This window comes from Epinephelus fuscoguttatus, linkage group LG12 (assembly GCF_011397635.1).
Source record: "Epinephelus fuscoguttatus linkage group LG12, E.fuscoguttatus.final_Chr_v1".
NCBI lineage: Eukaryota > Metazoa > Chordata > Actinopteri > Perciformes > Serranidae > Epinephelus > Epinephelus fuscoguttatus.
Window position 1 is genome coordinate 42,756,395 of NC_064763.1, and position 25,642 is coordinate 42,782,036.

General features: G+C 42.2%; 2 protein-coding genes across 7 annotated transcripts in view; both read right to left on the minus strand.

The window, feature by feature from the left end:
- LOC125898750 (neuronal acetylcholine receptor subunit alpha-9-like) overlaps positions 1-24,061 on the minus strand; it is a 258,716-nt gene extending 234,655 nt beyond the window's left edge. For 4 of the 5 annotated variants that reach the window (XR_007450652.1, XR_007450653.1, XR_007450650.1 and 1 more), the window contains exons 1-4: positions 10,543-10,734; positions 10,308-10,462; positions 9,934-10,180; positions 9,566-9,851 (exon numbers count right to left, since the gene is read on the minus strand). Coding sequence is in view for 1 of the 5 variants with exons in the window: in XM_049592684.1 (XP_049448641.1) it covers positions 9,566-9,851; positions 9,934-10,180; positions 10,308-10,462; positions 10,543-10,688; positions 23,844-23,901 (892 nt within the window). In the remaining 4 variants the exon portion in view is untranslated. Of the gene's footprint in view, positions 1-9,565; positions 9,852-9,933; positions 10,181-10,307; positions 10,463-10,542; positions 10,735-23,843 lie in introns of those variants that run through there. The other variant, XM_049592684.1, reaches the window with a different exon arrangement.
- LOC125898748 (E3 ubiquitin-protein ligase TRIM21-like) lies at positions 2,164-7,943 on the minus strand. 2 transcript variants are annotated; one of them, XM_049592682.1, is made up of 2 exons: positions 7,625-7,943; positions 2,164-5,301 (listed from the first exon to the last, which is right to left on the minus strand). In XM_049592682.1, exon 2 carries the CDS (start codon positions 5,297-5,299, stop codon positions 3,608-3,610), a length of 1,692 nt encoding a protein of 563 aa, XP_049448639.1. In that variant the 5' UTR covers positions 5,300-5,301; positions 7,625-7,943; the 3' UTR covers positions 2,164-3,607. The 2 variants fall into 2 exon arrangements, with proteins under 2 accessions (XP_049448639.1, XP_049448640.1); XM_049592683.1 differs by having other exon boundaries at positions 2,164-5,306.
- Positions 24,062-25,642: the final 1,581 nt, after the last annotated feature.

Sequence of the window (25,642 nt, forward strand, 5' to 3'; positions counted from 1 at the left end):
AGGCTTTTCACAAGGAGTTACCTGAGCAACAAGAGAAGAGTTACAAATCACGTCTGCAAGTGATTGTTGACTCTGCGTTTGAATGGTCTTGTTAAAGATGTACTGAACATGTCCAGAGACATTCAAGACCTTGAAGCCAGGCTTCAGTTCTCATAAGCTGACGTGGATGATCTAGAAGCCAACAAAGCATGCAGCACTGAAAGAGTCCATCTCTGATCTGTCTCTGAAAGCCTTGCTGATTATGAAACTTCCATAAATAATCTGTCTGCTGAAATGGATGACTTGGAAAACCAGTCTAGAACCTGCTGATAGATGATGTACCAGACTCAAAATCTGAATCTTGGAGTGGGACACAGATCAGGGCAAAGAGGTACTAATGGTTGAAAATCTGCAAAGAATAACTTAAACTCTTTCAATCAGCAATACTTGAATGCCACATGTTGTGTATTCAACTTCCCATGCTGACAATCTCAAAACTTCCATTTAAAGACGTCACAAAAGAAGGAAACAGTGAGTGTGTTGTGTCTTGAGTTAAACTCTTCAGTTGCTCTCTTTGTCCCTCCTCAGTGAGATGGAAACAACTGAACAGGCTGAGCACAAAGTTCTCAGATTTAATGAACAAACTTGGCAACGTCGAGACTTGAAACTGCTCAGAGATCATCGATTCCTGAACTGTGATTGTCGTATTTTAAATAACAGCTGACAGGTGTGATCGACCTGCATCGACCTGTTCGTTACAGAGCTGCTGACCAACAAACAGGATGTTTACTGCTGCGCTTCCAACTGTGCACCATAATCTTTACTGTCTGCAGTTACTAGTTACAAACAAAGAGCCAACACACACACACACACACACACACACACACACACACACACACACACACACAAACTTTCTTCTCCTGTACTATGGGGTGCCGTTTGTAAAGTGAAATTAGCAGCAACGTTTTGCCACATTTAGCTTCAAACAACGTTTAAAAAAGTGGTGTGACTTTTTTAGAGTCACTTTTTAACCACATTTACAGCAATATTTGAAATATGTTAAATATATTGCCACAGTTAAATCTAAATCTAAATGTTAAAGCTAAATCTAAATGTTAAATCTAAATGTTAAATGTTAAATGTAAATGTTAAGTGTTAAATCTAAATGTTATATCTAAATCTAAATGTTAAATGTTAAATGTAAATGTTATATCTAAATCTAAATGTTAAATGTTAAATCTAAATGTTAAATGTTAAATCTAAATGTTATATCTAAATCTAAATGTTAAGTGTTAAATCTAAATGTTATATCTAAATCTAAATGTTAAATCTAAATCTAAATGTTAAATCTAAATGTTAATTGTTCAAAGTAAATGTTAAATCTAAATGTTAAATGTTAAATCTAAATCTAAGTGTTAAATGTTAAATCTAAATGTTAAATCTAAATCTAAGTGTTAAATGTTAAATCTAAATGTTAAGTGTTAAATCTAAATGATAAATCTAAATGTTAAATGTTAAATCTAAATGTTAAATCTAAATCTAAATGTTAAATGTTAAATCTAAATCTAAGTGTTAAATGTTAAATCTAAATGTTAAATCTAAATCTAAGTGTTAAATGTTAAACCTAAATGTTAAATGTTGCCACAAAAATGCTGGTGTTTTACATTTTTGCCAAACACAGATATGTATTTTGGAGCTGATATGGTGAAACATAATCTCTTGGTTACAGTTCAGAAAAGATCACGTTTTGGCTTAAAACACTCGCTGTGTTGTACGAAAGCCGCTGAAAAAGCAGGAAAGGGTTCATGAAAAACACCCAGGTTTGGTGACTTAAACGCCACCGGGAAACCTCACTCCACCCCCACCACTCCCGCCCACCCTGTACGGACTGTCTTGCTGTTTGCAGTATAGTTGTTGCATATAAACATCCTGTCAAAGGTACATCTGTGTGTCGGTCTCTGACACCAAAATCACTTATAAAGTGACGGTTTTAGAGGAGTTGGGAGTGGAAACAGGCTGGGTATTATCAGAACAAAATAAAAAGCTTTTAATGTCATTGGACAAAAAATATACAACGAGATTAGGAGTGCTCCGTCATTAAACTGGAAATAAATAGTGCAAAAAATAGGCTGTATCAAGCTGTTGCATGTTTCATTATGTTTTCATAGCACATAAATTTTTTTTTTAGCTTCGATCGTCAGGCAGCAGTCAGACATTTAATTATTTAAGCAAATACTAAAAAACGACTCCACCCATCCAAGCTTTTTCCTTTGTTATAATTTATTTTAAGAATATGAACATGAAGAGAGAAACTCATACTGCACTGAGGATACATAAAACAATCATATCATACACGTAATCATTTAAGTCACAAATGCTTATTTCTGCTTACATCGCTGTGACGCTGCTGAGGACAGAACATATCACACATCATCACATCAGATCAGTCAGCAGGTCAGAGCGCTGCGTCACAGCAGCAAAGAGCTCGACGAGACTCAGCAGAGGAAACTGTCAAGAAACACGGTGTGAGCAGTGCACGTCACCACCGTGTGTGTGACACCTGTCGTCATCCTGGGTTCATGTTTACCGTCTCTTTTCTCTCGTCTCGTCTTGTTTGGTTTTATTCTATTGTTCATGTTTCGTCTGTTTCCTGTTTTATTTTGTAGGCGCACTCCTCATGTGTCTTGTCTATTTTTACTTCCTGCCTTTGTGTGTTTTCCCGCCTCAGTGATCGTCTGCCCCGCCCTGATTTGTTTCACCTGTTCCCCGTTGTCTCCCTGCTCTCCTCGTCTCTCAGTCTGCTGGTCTCTGTTCCTTGTTGGAGTCCCTCCGTGTTCTTTGATACTTCTCAGTTTAGTTTCTGTGCTTTTACCTCAGCCTGCTCCTTCAGTTCTCTTTCCTGCTTATTTTTGGTCTTTGGGCTTTGTCTTATTAAAGCTCGGTTTTTATTTTTCAAACCTGCCTGCTGTGTGTTTTTGCATGTAAGATTTCTTTTGAACTCAGAAAAGCCACAACATATATTAAATGACACAGTGTAAGATCAAAGCGCTATCTGACCAGTAGGAACATTTGTGTACAAAGAAACGTTGATGCAAACAACCCTAAAATAATATCAGGGTATTTCAGGATAACGACATTCTCAACAATATGACAAATTAGTAAAAAGAAAATAAGAAATATTAATTCAAGAAGATTTGCAGCAAAATCAGTGATCTAGTTTTATAGGTTTGCTTCAGATATTCATCTGACAGAGTTTGGCTGGCTCTCCTGGGCTGTTGCTCAAATTACAGGCTGTAGGTCTGCATTATGGCATTCCCCGCCACCACAGACACAAAGATCCAGATCAAGGGACAGTCACGAGGTCCTATTTAGCCGTTATAGCAAGAGTTTGTAAACAGGAAGTGGGCGCCATATCATTTTTAATGCTGTGAATTTGAAAAATATCCCGAACATTACAAAATACTTTTTACTTTGGGCTGACGGAAAAATTGTCACATGTCACTTCCTCCTTCTATCACCATAGCAACTTATTAAAGACCATGGGGTACACGTGGATCTGAAGACGATGTTTAATGAGGAAAGACACAAATATAATCTCAGATTTTTAATTTATTATGTAAACCGTCGATTATGGAACTTTTCTTATTCTGGAGTATATTCCCATCAAGTTAAATTTGACGTTTTGGAGCGAACAGATGATGAGAGGGGCGGGGTTTTTACCATCATCATTGTTACAGGGATTGAAGAACGGGTAGAGTTTCTCAGTGAAGGAGCAGCCGGTGAAGGAGTAGATAAGAGCTGCAGTTTCAGCATCGTAGAAGGAGACCAGACCTTCCTCATAATCTACAAACACCCCCACCTTCTCAGGCTTTGACCTCAGAGACAGAAGGACACGGGGCTCAGCCAGAGCTTTGTACTCATTGTCGTTCCTCAGAGATATCGTCCAGTAACCGTTCTGAGGATTCAGAGTGATCTGTCCCTTCCTGTTGATGGACTCTCTGGCCACTCCCAAATCCCACTTCGACTTCTCTTTAACCAGAACCTCGTAATAAAACCTCCTCGAAGTGAAACTCTGCTTTCCTAAGACGATGGCATAAAAGGAAAACCTCCCCGGGTTGTCTGGGAGCTTCTTAGCCACCTTACCACAGCTCACCTGTTTCCTGTCTTCAGACAGGACGAGCCAGGGATTCGCCGTCTCAGGATCAAGAGTCACATCCACAGCAAACTGCTGGACCCTCTTCAGCTCTGCCTCAAAGACCGTCTTCATCTCTTTACTGAGCGTCTTCTCCACCTGGTCCACAACTCTCACTGCAGTCCCCTCATACGATGGAGGACAGACTCTGACATCCGTCCAGTCCTTGGTGGGTGGAGCAGCATTCAGGGATGGGAAGGTGTGGATGAAGAGGAGGTGGTCATCAGAGCGTGAGAGCTGCTTCATCTCTGCACTCCTCTTCATCAGCTCAGAGATTTCCTGTTCCAGTTCTGTGATGAAGCCTTCAGCCTGTTTCTCTGTCGGTCTCTTCTTCTCTTCAATCGTCTCGCTGAGCTCAGCGAGGCCTCTCTTAATAAACTCTGTCAGAGCAGTGAGGACCTGAACACCATCAGCCTTCTCTGAGTCTCCAGCGTCGTTACTGAGCTCCACCGCGCGTTTGATTTCCTGTATCTTCAGTCGTCTCATCTGGATCATCTGTTGAATTCCAGTCTCTGTCTTCTCCAGTTTGGCCTTTTCTTCTTCATATTCATGTTTCAGAGGGATGACATTGTGAGTCATGTGGTCTAAAACCATGCAGAGCGGGCAGACACACGCCTGGTCGTTCTTGCAGAACAGCTCCAGAGGTTTATGGTGTATCTTACACATTCTGGCTTCCAGGTTCTTCACAGGACTGATGAGCTGGTGATTTTTCAGACCCATGACTGTGAAATGAGGCTCCAGGTGAGTCTCACAGTAGGACGCCAAACACGCCATGCAGGACTTCAAAGCCTCCAGTTTGGTTCCTGTGCAGACGTCACAGGGGATGTACTCTGATGTGGAACACTGTAGCTCTGAGCTGCTGTTGCTGCTGCTGGCTTTGTCTTGAGCCGACTGTCTGACCTGAGTGACCATCAGAGAGATCAGAGCGTTGACCCGCAGCTCGGGTCTGGTGTAGAAAACCTCTTTACACACAGGACACTGAGAGGGGATGTTCAGGTCCCAGTGCTCAGTGATGCAGGTCTTGCAGAAGTTGTGTCCACACGGTGTGGCGACTGGATTGGTGAAGACGTCCAGGCAGATCGGGCACAGAAACTCATCTTGAGTCAGCAGACAGCCGGCAGCAGCCATATCTACACTGACAAGAGGCAAAGTGTGAAAACACAAAACTTAAAATATGTGCTTGAAATTTTAAACTGTGAGTCCTGTAATACTGATGAGTATATTTTAAAGTATGGTGCTATTCTGGAACCCAGTCTCACTACGAAGTCGTCGAAAAACGGCACTTGGTCAGTGATTTCCAGCGTCAGACACTGACGAAAAAAGCCGTCCTTTCACATTGGCACGGTACTCTGCTGGTAGCCGTTATTGTGTATTATACAACAGTTAGTTCCGGCCCTGCAATCTGATTGGTCGAGAGACAGTAAAACCGTGACGATATTGGAGTACAACATCACGGTTATTTCACTGTGTATGTATCACTCCACCTCACAGCTGATTGCAATCAACAATCAAATCAAAATTGACAGTTAGTGTCAGTTAGGTCAGCAGTTGCGTTGCATCCCTGGAAAAGTATTTAAACAAACTTCCATCAGATACAAATGCACTTTATCTGAAGCCCCGGATGACAGCAGCTCACACAGACAATATCTGGTACACTAAAGCTCCGCTGGGAATAAACTCACTCGCACAGATGCTGCCGAAGATTTGTAAAGAGGCGGGGACAACAGAACTGTAAATCCAACAAACACCGACTTTCACCAAGGAGGCCGGTATTCACTTCCTGTAAAGTATTCGGACGGGATTAGTTTTCCATAGGGATGTGGACTAATGTCAGTTTACCACAGGATGTCTGTAATATAAATGTCCGATTCACACGGGACAAGAAATCAGAGATGGGAGTGAGTGGTAACTTGAGTGGTAACTCGGTTTGCACCCTGGCATCACCTCCCTGTCAGCATGTACATGCTACATTGCTTCCTGTTAGCATCAGCTGAAGGATAATAATAATTAATGATAAGCCTAATGTGAAATATTGCCCATGATCAGGATTGTGTGTACACAACGATTAGCAATATGGATTTATATTAGGCCTACCTAACACAACCAGAAGTCTCGTGGATCTGAAGTGCTTTCTTCTCAACCTTTTTGATTGGTCTCCCACGTAGGGCTGTGCCATCATTAGAAGAAGGTCCACTATCACGACTGCAGACAACATCGGATGCTTCTTCAAGCGCCTCCATCATCAAAAAAACGCGGAAAACTAGTTGTAAACAGGACGTGATGAAATATTTACACACATTTTTACAGAGGATCATGTTCGCACAGGATTAATATTACCCGAGGTATTTTCTCCGGGCTGTTTTACAGAAGGTAAAAGTCGGCGTAATGATTCCAGACATGGCACGTTTGGACGGGACTAAAATCCCTGGAAATAATTACTTAACCCCACGTCTCCACGATAAACTAATCCAGTCCAAATAGGGCTTAAGATTGTAAAGCCAAACCCTGTTCTTTTTTCCTAAACCCAACCACGTGTGTTTGTGGGCAAAACGTAACCATGTGCATTTGTAGTTAAGGACAAAAGCATCAGTCCACGGTCTAGTAGCTGTTTCAACACAACAATTCTTCCTGGATTTTTCCTACATGGAAATTTCTCACACAAGGCATTTGATCTGGTCCTCTTGTAAATGCTGCCGTGAGAACACCAACCAACTCTAGGCAATTATACAACTTTGTGACAACATGAGTCCCTGATTCAGACCAAAGGTAGATGACTCTAGGGCTGACAGCAGCCTCACCCTCTGCGAGGTCTCTCAGTATGGACTCATGTTCCTTTCGTGAAGCTCCACAGCACTCATAAGAGGCAGGGAAAAGCTGAACGGAGTGTATTAGGAATACAAAACAAAGACATCAATACGGCAGGCAGAGTAATTCCAAAATGAAATCTCACGTGGTCCACTACCAACACAGTGTCCTATTTCTATGTATTCTCACATATCTCCCGTCATTAGACACTTTAACACCGAGTAACACGATCAACACCTTATTACGATCCAAACCAACACAGACTTCATGTCATCTTCACCCATGACATTGTCCACAATCTAACTTTGTAGGTGCACTAAACTGCCTTACCTGTCATAGATAAATTCTGCCTATATTCCAACACAGGAATAAATACCCAAATACTGACGTAGTGCTTTTATTTTGAAAGACACTGTATCAAACTGTACATTTCCTGTGAAAACAGAAGTGTATGTTGAAAACAGACAATGCATGTAACAGGCTGAAGTTGACACGGCGTCCCAGAACGTCAACAACCAACACACCCAGGGTACCTTGGACGTCATATGTGGACGTGGAAAGTCCATGACCAAACGTGGACATGTGACGAGGTCACAGTGAGGACGTGCTACTTGCTGAGCTACAGTTGTTGCGATCAGCTGCACTCACCTGTGTTTGGTAGAGACTCTGCTGTGTTGTTGAAAAAGTCTGAATGAACTCCGTTTCGTTTGTCCTCAGAGTGAAGTGATCCTCACGAGGACCGCAGCTCCACTGTTGCTTCGACAAACTTTGATTTTCATCTGTGTTGAAACTCGTTTTTCCAGTGCTGCTCGGCTCACTGAAGCTCTGAGGACGATGTTTCGTGATTACAGTGACACGCCCTTTGCACAAAATGAGATAAATCTGGAGGAAGTGTACATGCACCCTGTGGTTACTGGACACTTAAATATGTTTTTCTTTGCATTCCTAACCTGTAGCCGCCCACTAGACATACAATTCCAAGACAGGTCAGTTCAAGATATACAAGAACTGAGTCTATGTTTGGGTCAGTGGGCCACATCTCCTTCAGTGAGCCCAGAGCAATCCTATAGTGATTAAACTATAGGGGAGTGGGAGAAACAGAGAAGAGTTCTGAATGTGTTTGCAAACATCCATTGGGCGTTGAGTTTATTTTAGCTGTGACCACCTGTTCTGTAGGTCCATCAGTCGGTCGGCCCACAAAAATGTCCCTACCCTTTGGCAGCTGCGGTGTTTGACTTAGGAGGCTGAAATATTATAAAGGGAAACTTTGCTGATATTAAACCGGCTGTATACCATCACAGCGTGCAGATGAATGATGTTTGGTTTCCCTCCATGCTGCTGCCAATGCTCCGACCTCCTGTAAAAGCCAAACACCATTCATGAAGTGACACACAGCGGCTGAATATCAGTGAAGTTTCCCTGCTGTTCTTCACCAGGTCCTGTACAGCAGTCGGTCTGAAGTCACTGTTGTAATCATTAAATAGCAAAAGTGGCATGTGCTTTCATTCAGTAGGCTGTATTTTCAGTAGCTAGCTAGCTAACTCTGATTTTGGTTGTGGACCAGGGAAGAAACGTATATGTCCTTCAAACCTCTCCAGGTAACGAGTGTCATTAAAACACCACGTGCTGCGGGCACAATGTTTAACTCCAAATACACAAAACCAGCCTGAAAGTGAAGGAACTCTGAAACAACTGCATCAGAGTCAGTGGAGCACAGCTGTGTCGTTGTCGGACCCTGGTCTACATGTTTGGCCAGTCTGCATTTGAGGGGCAGGACTTAGCAAAGGGTGTGTGTGGTTGCAGCCGTTGCAAAGTCACACTTGTTTTATTCCAGAAGAAAATGTGCTTTGGCTTTAATGTCACCATTAGATCAAAGACATGCTGAGCAAAAAAAAAAAAAAAACACGCAGCAGTTGTGGTCTGACAGGATGCAGGACTCAGATAAACTCTGTCCCTGTGATGTTATCACATCTGCTGCCAGTTGTTGTTTCTGCACTGGTTCCTTGAAAGCATTCATTCACTGATTCATTATCTGTAACTGCTCTATCCTGTTAGGCGTCCTGAGAGGTGAGGTTCACCCTGGACAGAGACACAGACAACCATTCACACTCACATTCACACCTACGGACAATTTAGAGTCACCATTAACCTGCATGTCTTTGGACTGTGGGAGGAAGCTGGAGCACCTGGAGGAAACCCACGCTGACACAGGGAGAACTGAGACGACAATGCTAACCACTGCTCCACCGTGCCACCCTGGGTTTGAAAACAGTGTCTTAGAAACAAGTCCTGTCGCCTACATTTGTTGACTGGTTTACAAAAATATGTGCCTGTCTTCGGCCAGTTTTTCCTGTTTGTCAAGAGTCAAGTACCACGTGAAGACTGTGGGACAGTGTGTGTCCTGGTGTTGTGGCACATGACGGACAGTCTAACCTGGTCCCAAAACACAGCAGAGACGGGAAAGTGTAAATATCTATCTATCTAAATGAGACACCTGTCTCAGTGTCAGTCTCTGAAGCAAATACTGCATGTATTACAACCACCATCTTCCCACAGATGAACAACTCCAACAAAACTTTAACTTCTCACCTATCAACGGGACGCTCTCAGAGGGCGGCATGCTCTCCGCCACCAGCAGCTGAAACACGGTGAGGGCCAGCAAAACCGTGACACCCAGAGAAACCTTTTCACCAGAGTCAGCCGGCAGGTAGAAGCCCAGCGGAGCCAGAAATGAGATCATCATGCAGGGGATGAGGAGGTTGAAGATGTAGAAGGAGGCACGTCTCTTCAGGTGGAGGCTGAAGGTGATGTCCGGGTATGGATCTGAACAGCAACCATACAGGATGACATTCTTTTTGGCTGGCATGCCCAGAACCTGAAAAATAATTTGTTGTGTGAAAGAATTATATTCAGGAACGAGGTCTTGTCCTGAGCACATGAACAAGGGTACCGCTCACCTCCCACTCCACGTTGGGGACAAAGTCGGCCAAGTCAGCGCTGTCCAAGGCGTTGAACAAATCCATCTGGTTGCCGTTGTGAGTCCAGGATCCGAAGGTCAGGTGACACTGCTGCAAATCAAAGGGGAAGAAGGCCACGTCCACGGAGCAGGAGCTTTTGGTGATGGCAGGCTGGTCCCACATGACCTGGCCGTCGTTACGGAGAACTACATTGGTCTCCATGGAGCTGGAGAACTCGTCGTCTGCACTGTGGTGGAGGAAGTTAAGTGAAGGAACGGGATAGAAGCTCAGGTGAGATGGGAGTGCCTGCAGAATGTGTTAGATAGTTAAATAGTCTTCTTTCCTGCCAGTGTCCTGCAGCGACCTGCACCTACCTGTTATACAGGACAATGTCAGGTCTCCATACGTAGCTGCTGGGTATGCGGATGGTGTCGAGGCCGTCATAGTCCTCCTTCTTCCAGGTGAGGTAGGCATCCATCCACACCTGGCGGACCCACAGGTAGGTCGTCAGGATCTGGTTCCGCTCATCCTGGTGAAAGAACATGAAGACATCAGCACAGGCAGGAAAAACCACAATAAGACCTGGACCTGCAGTCAGAGAGTGATTACCATGTCGATGATCTGGGACAGAGTGATCTGCAGTGTGACGTTGATGATGTGGTCAGTGTCCTCCACCGGACGCAAAGCATTGGTGTAGTTGGAGAACAAGTCATTCAGCAGCTTCTGAGCGAAACGACCATGAGCCGCCAAGCAAACTGGGAAATGGAGACACAGAGAGAGAACCATCTTTATCAAACCAGGTAGTGCTGAAACCAAGCAGCAGGACATGACGATGACCGTGTTGGTCACCACGGCCAGAATACTGCTTTCTATCAAACATCCTGCTCCCCAGAGGATCAACCCTCGTGACCATGACCCACAGCACCACCCGCAGGACACACTTTACATTTGTAGCTTATTTATGAAAAAAAACTTGTAAAGTTTAAAGTTTAAAACTAAAACAAAAGTCTTCTCATGTGACTTTCAATTTCTAATATTAATAATAATTATAATAATGCTCTAATCTTTATTTGATACCTCAGGAACATTTTATCTTTATCTCCTCGTTCACTGCAGTCATTTTGTTTCTTTGACAGCTCAGGAAACATCGACTCAAACAACACCACTGTCTGAGTCTGCTGCACATTATTATGAACATTGTGACTGTGTCCAAAGCTGCTTTTTCCTCGGTGGTGTTCGTTTGTAATCCTGAAATATCTCCAGCAGTACATCACACACACACACACACACACACACACACACGGAAACCACATTTCCCAATTTAATTAACCTGTGAATCACCTAAGGTTTTATACATTAATCAGAATATGTCTGCAGAACAGCAGCAGACTGATAATCCCTGTTAATCCTGTGACAGATTATGATGACAGAAAGTGTGGGTCTGTCCAATATATATTTAATTACAATGAATTCTGAAAAAATATATATATATATAATTTAAAACAACATGAAGTCCACCAGTGCAAAAAATATGTAAAGTTTAAAGTGTGTGATGTGAATTTGTGTTTTTGCGCACACACAAGTGCCGCTTGATTTCATTAACCTGCCTGTGAGTTCGTGTCCTGTTTTGTGTTTTGACTTTACTGCACACTCAGGGAATACCTCCTGATCTCGTCCACTCCCGCTGCAGCACAATGACATGACATAACGTCGTTTGTGGGGGTGCAAATTCATGTAATAACATACGAGCTGTTCCATGAACATACGTTGGTTGTTGTTGACATCCCAGCGCACGTTGCTGTGATATTCTGTCAGGTTTATGCTCATGTGTCCACTTCCTGTTTTATATTGAAATGTGTTCTCACAGTGTTTAGTGTTTCTTTTACTTCCAGCGCCTTTAATTACTTCATGTGTCTCATGACACTGTTTTCAGCCGCTGTGTAGCTGTTGAGAACAAGTATAATAACTTGTGTAAAGTGTTGGGATGAACCACTTTGTTTCAAACATGGAACATCTGTAACGTCTTCTTGAGGATATTCATGGAGAGGAAAAGAATAAGTTTCAGATGCTCCAGCGTCAGAGCCTTTGACTGGGGGAATAAACTGATACAGAATAGTGTGGTGATATTGTATCGATACAAAGACACCAAGTATTGATCTTTTATTATAGACATTATTCATTTTTACAAACACACATTTTGATGCAACTTTTGGTGCTAGAATAATAAAATCAGTTGCTCTTTCGCTCCACTAGATGGTGCTGATGTTTTGTTCCTGGTGAGGTCAGCAGAGGTCTCAGTCTGCTGCATGTGGCAGGAAGTTCGTCAAAACGAAGATGGAGGCACCGGAGACAGAAATCAGAAATGTGCCGTCAGTGTTTAAATCAAACATCTGGACTTATTTTGGATTTTTTAACACAGAAGGAGGACTTGGATATGACACGTGTGATTTACAGCAGTGTCATATGAGAATAAAATACTGTTGGAATACTACGAACATAGGAGCACCTCACACGCCACCACCCAGAGATAGTGTTAGCTGCTGACGGTCAAGCTAACACTAAACACGCTCCACTGAAAAATCAACCAACACTGGACGCACTTAGCTCGACACAACTACCATCAGACAATAACACAGTCCATCACCTACTTCCTGTGCAGAGACCTGTGTCCATACAGTGCTGTTGAAACCAAGGCTTCTGTTACATGCTAAAAACACGTGAACCCAGGTATGTAACTCCGCCCCCATGTTTTATCACCAACACAGCCGTACAGTCACTCACAATACATTTCATCATAATAATATCGTATCGTTAACTAAGTGTTGTGATACAAGCGTATCGTAGGTCCTCTGGTGATTCCACCACTACTACAGCCGGCACTCATTCATCTACATTAATACAAGCACAATGAAAATAAGTGGACCAGAATGCACTGCAGCCACAAGACATGATGATGGGCGGTGACATGTCGCATCTGGAAGTAAAAGAAAAGTTTCATGAACTAATGAGAGCGTAAAAAGCAAAATGCAGTCCTCACACGGCACCTCAACAAACACACCTCCACCGTCCTGATTTCAACCCTGATGGTCACACACACACACAGACACACACACACATTAAGTGTTGATGAATGTTATTTGGCTGCTGGTGAAGTTCAGCATCATAAAGAGTCTGATCAGATCAGAGACACGATGCAAACAGAATATTCTCCAGATGAAGAACGACGAGAGCTGAGGAGCAGAGTTACAGTTTATGTGCTGCACTGTTCACATCAGATCATCGTGCTGTTTAGTCAGAGACTCATCTTCTTCATCAGCCTGATGACATCAGCTTCGTCTTTAGTCCTGTAGCCATATAAGTAAATAGTGAAACACCTCAGTCGTGTAAATTGTTTATAAAGATCAGTGAAGGACAAAGACTGGACGATCAGCTGCAGTCAATCGTCTTCAGACAGCCGTGGAATGAAGCTCAGACGCCAGACGAACATTCTCAGTGGCAGTGAGAGGTTTTATCGGCTGCTGTTACAGATTTAACTCAGTGTCACGGGATATATGCACTTTAATGTAATGGAATGAATGTACTTTATTTCTGTAAGAGAAAATATGCCAGAGCTTAAAGACAGAAGATTAAGGAAAAAATAAATCCTCTTATTAAACCCAGTGCTTTTGATCATCGTGGCGTGAATATAAAATATTTATCTTCTGGAAATTATTTTTGTATTCCAGGTCTACACAGCTACGTAATCCCCAAATCACATGTTGTTGTTTAAGAGCACTTCAGATCATACCGAAGAAAATAGTGTTCATTTGTAGCCGTCATGTTGCTACGCTAGCAAGTCTGTCACAGGACGTCCTGAACCTTGAGCTCTTTGTGACGGTGGTGTTTGTGAGTTTCTGCCACAGAGGAAATAAACTGAGGAGGAGTTTAAAAAAGAATCTCAGTGCCTCTGATTGTCCTTGCAGCCAACCTGCTCTCACTCTAAAGTCACTGAAAACTGGCGCCTGGTCAGTGACTGCCGGCGTCAGACACCACCAAAAAAACTGTCCTTCACATCAGCATGATGCGCGTCCATTCGCTGTCGTTGTGTTAAGGGCACCCAGCGGCGTCACAGGGAAACGCAGCACGACAACAGCTTAAGTGAAGGGACAGAAGTCGACACATCTTCACTGTGACCTCGTCACATGTCCACGTTTGGTCATGGACTTTCGTGTGTTGGTTGTTGACGTTCTGGGACGCCGTGTCAACTTCAGCCTGTTACATGCATTGTCTGTTTTCAAAATACACTTCTGTTTTCACAGGAAATGTACAGTTTGATACAGTCTCTTTCAAAATAAAAGCACTACGTCAATACAACACCACCAACTGATGTTTTTCTCCTTCAGCAACACACATGGTTGGGTTTAGGAAAAACAACAGGGTTTGGCTTTACAATCTTACAGGAAGTGAACACCGGTCTCCTGGGTGAAAGTCAGTGGTTGGTGGACCCATCCATCACCCCTCCTGCGCCCTGTACTCAGACTTCCACTGACTTGACTTTCGTTGTTGTTGTGGAAGGACGGCTTTTTCATCTGCGCTGGATATGTATGGAACATAAACATATTCATGGTCTGCAGAAACATAATACCAACATTTTCCTCTGTTTACTGTCTGCAGTGTATTATATTATTATATATATTATTATTATATTATTTAATTTATTCATTCTGGAGTAAGTGAATTCTCAGCTGCTGCAGCTTCACTCGATGATGCCCGCTCTGTATCCAGAGCTGCAGCAGCATCGATGTTCCTCTGCTGCAGACAGACTGCAGCTCAGACACAAACCTCTTCCCTCTGTGGTTGACAGCATGCACCTTATAACAGGATTTAATAAAGTGTAACAGAAACACAAACTGCAGCTTCACAACTGACTGTTCACCGACAATCAGTGATGGTTTTATATATCTGTAGAGATCGCCTGAGACAAAGACACAGATCAGAGTGTTTGCTGTGGAACAGAAGTGTTTTTATGAGATGAATCCTGGCGCCCAGCCCACAGTTTGGGAAGCACATAAACATAAACTCATAAAAACTCTTCTGTTCTGTGTTCCTTTATAAAACACAGCAGTGATCCGAGCTGCTGTTTGCTGCTCCGAACACTCAACAACAACAGGGACAGATTCATAACTGCGAGAGGAGACAATAAAGATAAAACTAAACACTCACACAGAGCATTGTCGACGTGCTTTGCACAAAAAAGGAAGCACACAAGACCACTGTCACTTCAATGGCCTTCAGATAACAAGAAAATTATGGATTACTACAGTCCCAACATGAACACACACACACACACACACACACACACAGTGTTAACCTTGTACAAAAATGGAAATGTGGAAGTGAAGCTCTGAATCTGTCAGAGCCACATGAAAGAAACAGGACGTCTCATTATGAGAAACAGAGCTCCTCAGCTCTGAAGCTGCAGCTGTGCTCACGTGTGTCACGTGTTTTAACATGAAAACTAATGAACCCAAATTCATACATATCCCACGTATTTTAAAAGGCTGCGATCACGTGACCAATGAGCTGACAGCAGTAAACAAGGTATCAGTCGCGAGCGGCTGTAAGGAGGCAGGGCGGTGGATGGGTCACAGAAAAGACTTTGGCCCAGGACTTTCCCCTCGAGTCACGTGTTCGGATCTGTGTCAACTTTGAGTCATTTTTAGGTGCGTCATGTGTTTCATGTGACATGTTTCTTTTCCTAAATCTAACCACTGCAACTTTACATTAACTACATAACTTTACATTAAGGACTTAACGTCATTCGTTAACTGACTTTTGCCCAGGACTTTTCCCATGAGTCCCATGTTCAGATCCAGACTCAGGACGTTCTGACTTCTTATCTGTCTCAGCTCAGACTCCACTGGTTCCTGCTGACGATGTTTACAAACACAAATCTATAGTTCGATCAGTCGTTTCATCAAACAGCTGCTCACTGTAGCTTCTATCGACAAACAGGAGCAAACAGTGACTTTATGGGGAACTATTTTCAACAGCGGATTAATCCATATTTGGTGCTGCAGTGCAGCGGCTCTCCATTGGTCCAGATTTCTCCTTTGTCACATAGTTTCATACATTCAGCATCATGTTGTTGAGCTAGTTTGCTGTTTGTCAGTCACAGCAGGAAACAGCACTTCAGAATAAAAGCTGTGCTGGAAATTCACTGTATTAAAAAAAAAAAAAAGTGTGTTTTTTTGCAAACTTGACATGTTTGCGAGTCTCTTATGGTCCAATCAGAGTGGACCTGTGACCCACCAGATGGAAACCACTGCTCCAGTGAGTATTTGTGTCAGCAGGACAGTGTGTGTGAGACTGCGTCAAAATAAACTACGGTGTGTGTTCATGAAGGAGCTTCAGTGTGATGTGATCTGAACAGCAGTGGAGGATAAAGACACACCAGGTCTCAGATACACACTCAGTATCTGTTATTACAAACATTCACTGTTGAGTCCGAACATCAGATTTGTTGACGAGAATAAAACAGACTTTAAGAGACGCGCAGGTGAAACAGAACCTGACACACCTTCAGACGTTACAATCTTATTTTCATTTAGTTCTGTTTGAACAGACAAACATGTCGTTTTAAGACGATGTGTTCGTGATGTTTCAGTTGTGTCTGTTCATCCAGCAGACGGACTGCGAGCTGCAGTGACAACAGTCTTCCTGTCTCTGTGTCCAACACCTTCGTCTCAGGAGAGACGTCCTCACAACCACAGGCCAGATTTCCATTTAATCTGACACTGTGTACACAGACTGCTGAAAAATGAAGTCAGATAACCCAACAGTAAGTATTTTAGAAAGGTGTGGAGAACATCTTCAGTGTTCCTGTCACAGATCGTCTGTGAGACCACATGTTGGTCTCTACCGGACGGATGATTCTGCCAAAAGATCTCCTTATTTGGTGTTTTGGTAACGGCAGTGAAGAGTGCTGTTGCTCTGAAGTCTCCCTCAGGTGTTTAACATACCCAGGAACTCTTTGAGACCCACGAGAACCTCTTAAAGAACCTCCTCGTTGTGAAGAACACTGCTGTCTAACAGGGTTTTCACAACAGGAACACGGTGTGCTGGTTCATGACCATGTGGACGACTACAACAAAAATGTCACGTCGATGGTGACGCGAGTGTTCTAAGGTACAGAACAACTTTATTCAGGTGTGGTACAAATTAATCGTGCCTAGTATGGAAACACCCTGAGACACTGCTCCAACATGTTAACATACTAAAGATCCCCTAACAAGTCTCTTTAAGGCCGACTAGAGCCACCCCAGTAACTACAGGAACGACGGAACACCTTGAACCTCTTTAAGGACACCTTGAATTTTTTCAGTGACCACTAGAACTTTTTAAGTAACACCAAGAACATGCTAAAGGACCCTTTGAACCTCCTCAGTTATGACTAGAACCGTATCAGTCGCTACAGGAAGAAGAAGAAGAAGAAGAAGAAGAAGAAGAAGAAGAAGAAGAAGAAGAAGAAGACGAAGAAGAAGAAGAAGAAGAAGAAGAAGAAGAAGAAATTCAATCTCCCTTTTTATTTTTTTCAATTGAATTCAAGGAACCTTCTAATTCTTCTAGAGCCCCCTAAATGAACCTTAGAACCTACCCAGGAGCTACAGACACAGTCTGAAAGACTGCTAGAGCATTCTCAGTGACAACTAGAACCACCTGAACACATACAAGAACCACCTACAGGACACGTAAGACCTCCTCAATTACCACAAGAACCACTTACAGACCCCTAGAACCCTTTAAATGATGACTTGTAACTTCAAACATCTCACTGAACACCTAAAGAACACCTAGAACCTCTTCAGTGACCCCTATGACTAATGACCCCCCATGACCTCTATGACTTGAACGCTCTAAACACCTGCCACCTGAAGTGCCCCTACAACCTTCCAGTGATGATCTGAATGTTCTAAACAACTACAACCTACTTGAACCTACACCAAAAAAGACACCTAAGGAACCCCTGCAACCCCCCATGATGTTTTGGATTTTCTTAACTCGGACTAGAACCACACACAGGACCCTTAGAACCCTCTCACTGATGACTTGAACCTTAAAACACCTACCAGAACCCCTTAAAGGACCCCTACAACCCCCCAGTGATGATCTGAATGTTCTAAACACTGACTAGAACCACACACAGGACCCTTAGAACCCTCTCACTGATGACTTGAACCTTAAAACACCTACCAGAACCCCTTAAAGGACCCCTACAACCCCCCAGTGATGATCTGAATGTTCTAAACACTGACTAGAACCACACACAGGACCCTTAGAACCCTCTCACTGGTGTTGTATAACCTTCAAAAGAGCCACAAGCCTCAATAATGACTTGAACCTTCTAAACTCCATCTGAAGGACCCTTACAACTCCTCTCAAATATGGTCTGAACGTCCAAAACACCTACTAGAACCAACTTAAGGACCTCTAGAACCCCCCAGTGATGTTCTATAGGGTGTTATAAACCCCTACTGTGACCACCTAAAGGACCTCTGGAGCCCATCAATGATGATTTGAACCTTACAAAATGCTGATAAACCTGCAGATCCTCTGACACACAGTGCGGCCGCTTCGTCCTATCGACTAAAAAAGGTGATTTTGTGCGACCTCTCAGTCAGGTGGGATCATTACAGCCCTGAAGTGTGTGTGTGTGTGTGTGTGTGTGTGTGTAAATCAACCTGCAGCTCCGCCTCTTATTGTCTCAGTTCTTTGTTCAGACGTCTTCATGGTCCGACGAGTGCATGACTCAGCAGTTTGTGACGCAGCATCAACTCCCAGAGGAGTTAAAGTGTGAGCGCTAACAGCTCTGAGAGCACGCCAGCTGGCACACATGCACACACAGAATGCAGCACACATTCATCATCATCATCATCATCATCATCACCTTCATCACCTTCATCTCTTTCACTATCGTTGCTGTCGTCATGGTAACGAGGCAGTCCATACATTCAAAGTGCACAGATGGTCAGAATAGTGCGCATCACGGCTAAGTGCAAAAAACCAGACGATGGCATCTTAAGTCAACATGACCCGAGCTGTGTGTGTGTGTGTGTGTGTGTGTGTGTGTGTGTGTGTGTGTGTTTACAGCTGACACTGATACCAAAGCACTGAACAGCATCATCATCATCATCATCATCATCATCATCAGTTTCATCCTCTGATGGTTATTAAGCTCTCGTCAGAAACAGAGACACGTCTGTCTCCATGTGTACGTGTCAGATTCGGCTCTGTTACGTCATGTATTCGGTGTCTGACTTCCGGCAGACGGCGATACAGCCTCTGGGGACAGACCCCCGATTTTTTGGCATTCCAGCTTGATTTGGGCGGAGGAGGCAAATTTCCGTTTCCATCTTCCGTTTATATGTAAGTAAATATGCTGAACCATTGCGATGGATTCAGAGTTTTGGGGGGCTGAAGAGGCGCCCTTGTGAATGATTCAGATTGCCACACATACATGTGTTTATAAGAATAAAAACTCACATTAAATTAAAAATGGTGCCATTTACTGTGGGCTGTATGACCTCAGACTGCAAACCCACCTCTGTCACGATTTTACGTTTCCTTTTTTGAGTAAAATAGCATCAATCTGTAACAAAATGATAAGTTTATTCTACATTAACTATAAAACCTGAATATGAATAAACTATATATGAATATATATATAAAGTTAAATTAAAGGAATCATTTATTTTCTTTGATATTGTTGTCACATACAGGTTTGCAAAGACGACTGATCGTCAATGAACTGATTAAATTTTGCTGATCAAACGTGAATAAATTGTGACCTCGTCTGTTCTCATGAACACCCTAAGGTTTTAAATTTGGCACAAACGTCATACAACCACAGGGTGGACTGGTGGGCGGGGTCATACAACCACAGGGTGGACTGGTGGGAGGAGTCATACAACCACAGGGTGGACTGGTGGGCGGAGTCATACAACCACAGGGTGGACTGGACGCACTGTTTATATAATCTAAATCAGGGGGGTCTCATTTTAGGCTGCGCTCAGACTGCAGGCGAATCTGATTCCTTCTCAAATCCGATTTTTGACTGCTGTCTGTCCACACTGTTTTTAGCAAGTGTCCAAATCGGATTTGGCTGTGTTCAGACTGGGCCACATTATGACTAATCTGACAGGTTGCTGTGGCAACGACGTCAGAGCGGAGGCGTCATCTAGTGTGTATTGTGTGAAGTCATATAAGGAGCTGTTCAGACTCAGACACATCTGTCCAAATGTGATTTTTAAACTACCTCCCAAAGGTGGTTTCGATCTGGTTTGCAAAAATCAGATTTCATGTCATTTATCACTGTTCAGACTTCATAAGAGCCATCTGGTTCCAATCTAGATTGGCTAAAAATCGGATTTTGGCTGGCAGTCTGAACAAGGCCCTAGCTCATGGTTCATGGGTGTTAATTCTGTAAACATTCATCCTTTTATGAAACAAATGAGAAGTCTTTAGAAAAATAAATGTAGTTTCAATAATATGTCTCAGTTCATTCAGTCATCTCATCTGCATATATCTATATATTTCTGTTCTTTAGCAGCACGGTTCCACAACTATTGTTTTAAGACAGACTTTTGATTCTTTTATACTGAAGCTGCTGATTTATAATATTCAGAGGTTTTTATATTCTGGTCGGGGTGGAAAAGCGTCTGAAGCAGCCACTCACTGTTTAACTTCCTCCTTAAACTTTGCACCTCTTAACCTCGTCATCTAGTGGGCCGGATTGGAGCCTTTGGCGAGCCGGTTCTGGCCCACGGACCGTTTGTTTCACACCCCTGATCTAAAGGGAGGACGAGTGTCCTCAGTCGGGGTCCTGACAGTGAAGATGTGCGTGTGAGCTGAAGTGTGTTTGGATTATCTCTGCTGTTTGACCTCTGCAGGTCACGCCTCCTCTTATCTGGACGGACAGTTGTGATTGGCAGCTTTAATCCTCGCAGCCATCAACGCTCAGCCTGCCTCAACACACACACACACACACACACACACACACACACACACACACACACACATAAAGACACACTGCACTACACACACCATCTCAGACCAACGTTCAAACACCCAGCGCTCTCTTTCAAAACTGGTACCTGTGAAGGTGAACAAGAAGCTGGTTGTCACAGCAACAGGATGACATCATCAGCGTTGTCAACAACACTAATGGTCAGGTTACGCTGAAGAAGATCTAGTTTATGTAACATGTTGCCTGACATCTGTTTACACTTCTGTTGACAGGGTTATATTTTAGTCTTTTCATAGCTGCTGCTCTGTTTTAGATTCTAATCAGGTTTGTTCCACTCATGCGATTTTTCTTTATATTTCTATACAGATCTGAACGGCCACAGCTGGAGGGAGCCTGAGGTCTAATTTAACTGTTTAACACGTTGTGTACGTGACAATAAAGACTTGAGACCGGGTGAAAACCTGCCGTCACACAGAGGTGAGACGTCCTCCTGCGTGTCAAAAGTGACAGAAAGTCACTGAGAGAGAAGTTCATGTGATTGGGAGTTGAGTCGTCCTGCATGTACGAAGTCACGAAATCCAACGCTTGGCAGTGACTTGCAGCGTCAGACACAGATGAAAAAAGAGTCCTCTTACGTCAGCCGGTTGCTGTTATAGTTTAACAGTGCCTGGCGGCGTCACGGGGAAACGCAGCGGGACAAGGACGAAAGTTAAAAGCGGCAAAAGTCCAAGTGGGGCAGGCGGGACGGGTGGATGGGTCCAACAACCACAGAGTTTCACAAAGAAGAGCGGTGTTCACTTCCTGAAGGATTGTAAAGCCAAACCCTGTTCTTTGTTCCTAAACCCAGCCAGGTGTGTCTGTTGCTGAAGGAAAGAAATGTCAATTGGTGGTATGGTACCAACATAGTGCTTTTATTTTGAAAGAGACTTTATGTATGTATGAAGTTGACACAGCGTCCCAGAACGTCAACAACCAACACACCCAGGGTACCTTGGACGTCATATGTGGACGTGGAAAGTCCATGACCAAACGTGGACATGTGACGAGGTCACAGTGAGGATGAGTTGGAATCTTCCACAGGAAGTTCCTCCAAATGTTTCACAATAAAAGCCTTTTTAGAAAATGAAGGGATTCTCTCAGCTGAAATGATAAGAGGCTTTTAATTTGAAACAGAAACAGGAAGTGTTGAGTTTGATTAAACTAAGAACAGAATGCTAAATGGTGGTGTGTGTTTGAGATGCAGCTGGTAGCCTCTGCAGCTGTGCTGAGTAAAGGCCCAGACACTATCTGTGAGTTTGATTCCTTTATATCCTCCATTATGAAGAAAGAACATTCTTTGCTAGCTTGATGCTAATGGCAGTACTCAGCCGGTTGATAAAGTGCCTCTGCTGTTTCCTGTTTACTCTGTGTGCTAACGTCCCTACAGGAAATATCTAAAAGGCTGGGCTGTTGTTGTCCTACAGTTTCCATGGCAACAGATCGCTCTGTGTTCCTATTGGTCAAAGTGACGGCTGTGACGGGAGAAGTCGTGGAAGGAACTGTCGGAACGTCATGAGGTGTCTCAGACGTGGCGTCAGCTGTCGTCTACTATGACACACTACACCAGATGAAACCATGGATTATCGCAAACGACGCTCGCTGTCGTTCATGATCCGAGCCGACACCGTACGTCGCAGCGTCGGGTTGTAAGCAGGCTGATATCGTGGAGTCTGAAGCTGACATAAAAATAGAAAAAGCCTGTGTAAAGTCTCTAGAACAGTTTCTGTCAGCGTTTACACTCAAACGCCTCAAAGTTTTCATCCTGGTGTTTCGACAGAGAGCAGAAACATATTTCAGATTTAAATGAGATATTTGACATTTTGCCACGACAACACTAAAATATCAAAACTCTCAAACATCAAAACCACAATCAGCTCCTCGTTCTTCATCACTTCACCAAGTGTCATCATTAATAAAACAAACTGTTTGGCGCTCCAGGCGCTCCGCTGAGCCCTTCATTCAGATATCACTGATTTATTCCTTCACAATAAAAGCACCACATCTGTTCCTCGTCCCTGACCTAGTGTCCTCGTACAGCTGTAAAGCTCCCCCTGTCCTTATCACTCAGAGACACAGTGAGTCCTGAACGCCCCCACCTTCACTCCACCATTCAACACATTCCCCAGAAGAATGAACACATGAAGGTTACTGATAAACCCGTCGGCTCAGATTTACACTGCTTGGAGGTTTTTTTTATTTGAGCAGAGAGAAAAACAGCAACTGAATAATGTTTGAAGTCATTTTTCAAGAACTAAACATGAATAAATCTTTGGGCTGTCAGCCGATGGACGGACACAACGAGACACCTGAAGGCAACATCCTCGACTTTTCACTATTTGTGGAAACACTATGAACCAAATTATAAATCAAGTCATCAGCACATGATGATTGATTATGTTCAAATGATTCAAAACAGGAGCATGAGCGTCACTTCTGAAGGCACATCATCATTACTGGTTTATATGATCATCATTGTATTGTACTGATAGGTTGTTTGGTTGATGACAGTAACGCAGATGAAATATTGACCACATATCATCACAAATCAATAACTTTAATCCTCAGTCTTCATCGTGCTCTTCATCACTGTCACTCATGTTTAAACCTGAGCTTCTTTGGTCATCATCTGTCTGAACAGGTTTCAGTTTGTTTCTCAGGTGAAATCATCTGAAGTGAAACATAAAGTAACACAAACAGCTTCAGATTAAATTTCTGACACAGTGTTCATGAATAAACAGGTGCTTTTATTTTGCCATCCCATAATATAAACTCTCCACTCTTTACTGTTTTAACTGACAGGCGTTAAATCCACAGTGTTATTATTTTTACCTTAGAGCAGCAGAAGTGAATCAGAGAATCTCCTCACCTGGAAGACAGAGGAGAAGCAGGAGGAAGACCATGGAGCCGCTGCAGAGAAGCTTCATCACCGCTCCCAAAGCTGTTATTGATCCGATAGCTGATTGACAATCCCATTAAAGAACTGTGATCACACACAGATCAGCCACAGCCAGCGTCCGACTGCGAGCAGAGAGGATCAGACACACTCTGACAGAGGGAGGGAGGTCAGTGTGTGTTTGCTGTAGTGCAGTGGTCGCTGCCGTATGAGGGGTCATTAGTGCCACACAAGCTGTCGACTACACACCAGCTCCAGTAGAGCAGCAGCTGAAACCATCAGCTGATAGTTGTTTTTAAAAAGACTTCATGGCTCCTGTTTCACAAAGTTTTCCTTTGAGTTATGTTAACAATTGTAATGTATTAATAATAATAATGTCAATAGTTGTAATGTGTTAGTAATACTGTTAATAGATTAAATTTGTAAGTATAATGTTAATAATTGTAATATATTAGTAAAAACACTTATAGAAAAATGTTAATAGTTGTAATGTATTACTAAAAATGTCAATAGATTAAGTGTGTAAGTAAAAGTATTAATAGACTAAATGTTTGTAACAATGTTAATAGTTGTAATGTATTAGTAAAAACACTCATAGATTAAATGTGTTAGGAAAAATATAAAGAGTTGTAATATATATGTAAAAATTTAATAGATTAACTGTGTAAGTAAAAGCATTAATAGATTAAATGTTTGTAATAATGTTAATAGCTGTAATGTATTACTAAAAATGTCAATAGATTAAATGTGTTAGTAAAACCATTAATAGATTAAATGTTTGTAACACTGTTAATAGTTATAATGTATTAGTAAAAAATGTTAATAGATTAAATGTGTTAGTATTAATGTTAATAGTTGTAATGTATTAGTAAAAACATTCATAGATTAAATGTGTTAGGAAAAATGTAAAGAGTTGTAATATATAAGTAAAACATTTAATAGATTAACTGTGTAATTAAAAGCATTAATAGATTAAATGTTTATAACAATGTTAATAGTTGTAATGTGTTAGTAAAACTGTTAATGAATTAAATGTGTCAGTAATTACAAGAACAATTGTGATGTATTAATAATGATGTTGCAACTGTAATGTATGACTAATGACGTTAATAACTGTATTCGTAATAATATTAATAATTGTAACGTATTAGTAAAAAATTTAATAGATTAAATGTCAGTAATAACATGAACAATTGTGATGTAAAGATAATTATATTAATAACTGTATTAGTAGCAATATTAATGATTATGCTGTATTACCAATACTGTCAATAACTGTGATGTGTTAATAATGTTAATAACTGAAATATATCAGTAATAATGTTGAGATAAAATAAACAAACGTTCACTTTGGGGTCTGCCTCACTGTGACAAACATTTCTCACTATTTTCACTATTTATACAAACCAATCAGTCGATTCATGGAGAAAATGATCAGCAGATTAATCCATAATGAAAATAATCATCACTTAATATTTTAAAATGAGCTCCACGTCAAAGAACTCCAACAGCAACATCCTGATTTTACATTAATACATGAGTCAGAATCATCTGATGAGTTCAGATATAAACAGAACAACAGTTTTATACGTTTAACTGATTGTACTCACATACTATCACTGAATCTTATTTTACTATAACACAGTATTTATATTATGGGGTATTTGTGATATTGAATGCTGCATTTTCTCAAAATGTTATTTTTTACGGCATAAACAAAAACACTGACTCATATTTTTTACTTAGCAAAATTATCAAAAAAAAAAATCTCA

Bases quoted from the DNA above. Each gene is read 5' to 3' on its own strand.
- LOC125898748 (XM_049592682.1), bottom strand. From the start codon at position 5,299: ATGGCTGCTGCCGGCTGTCTGCTGACTCAAGATGAGTTTCTGTGCCCG.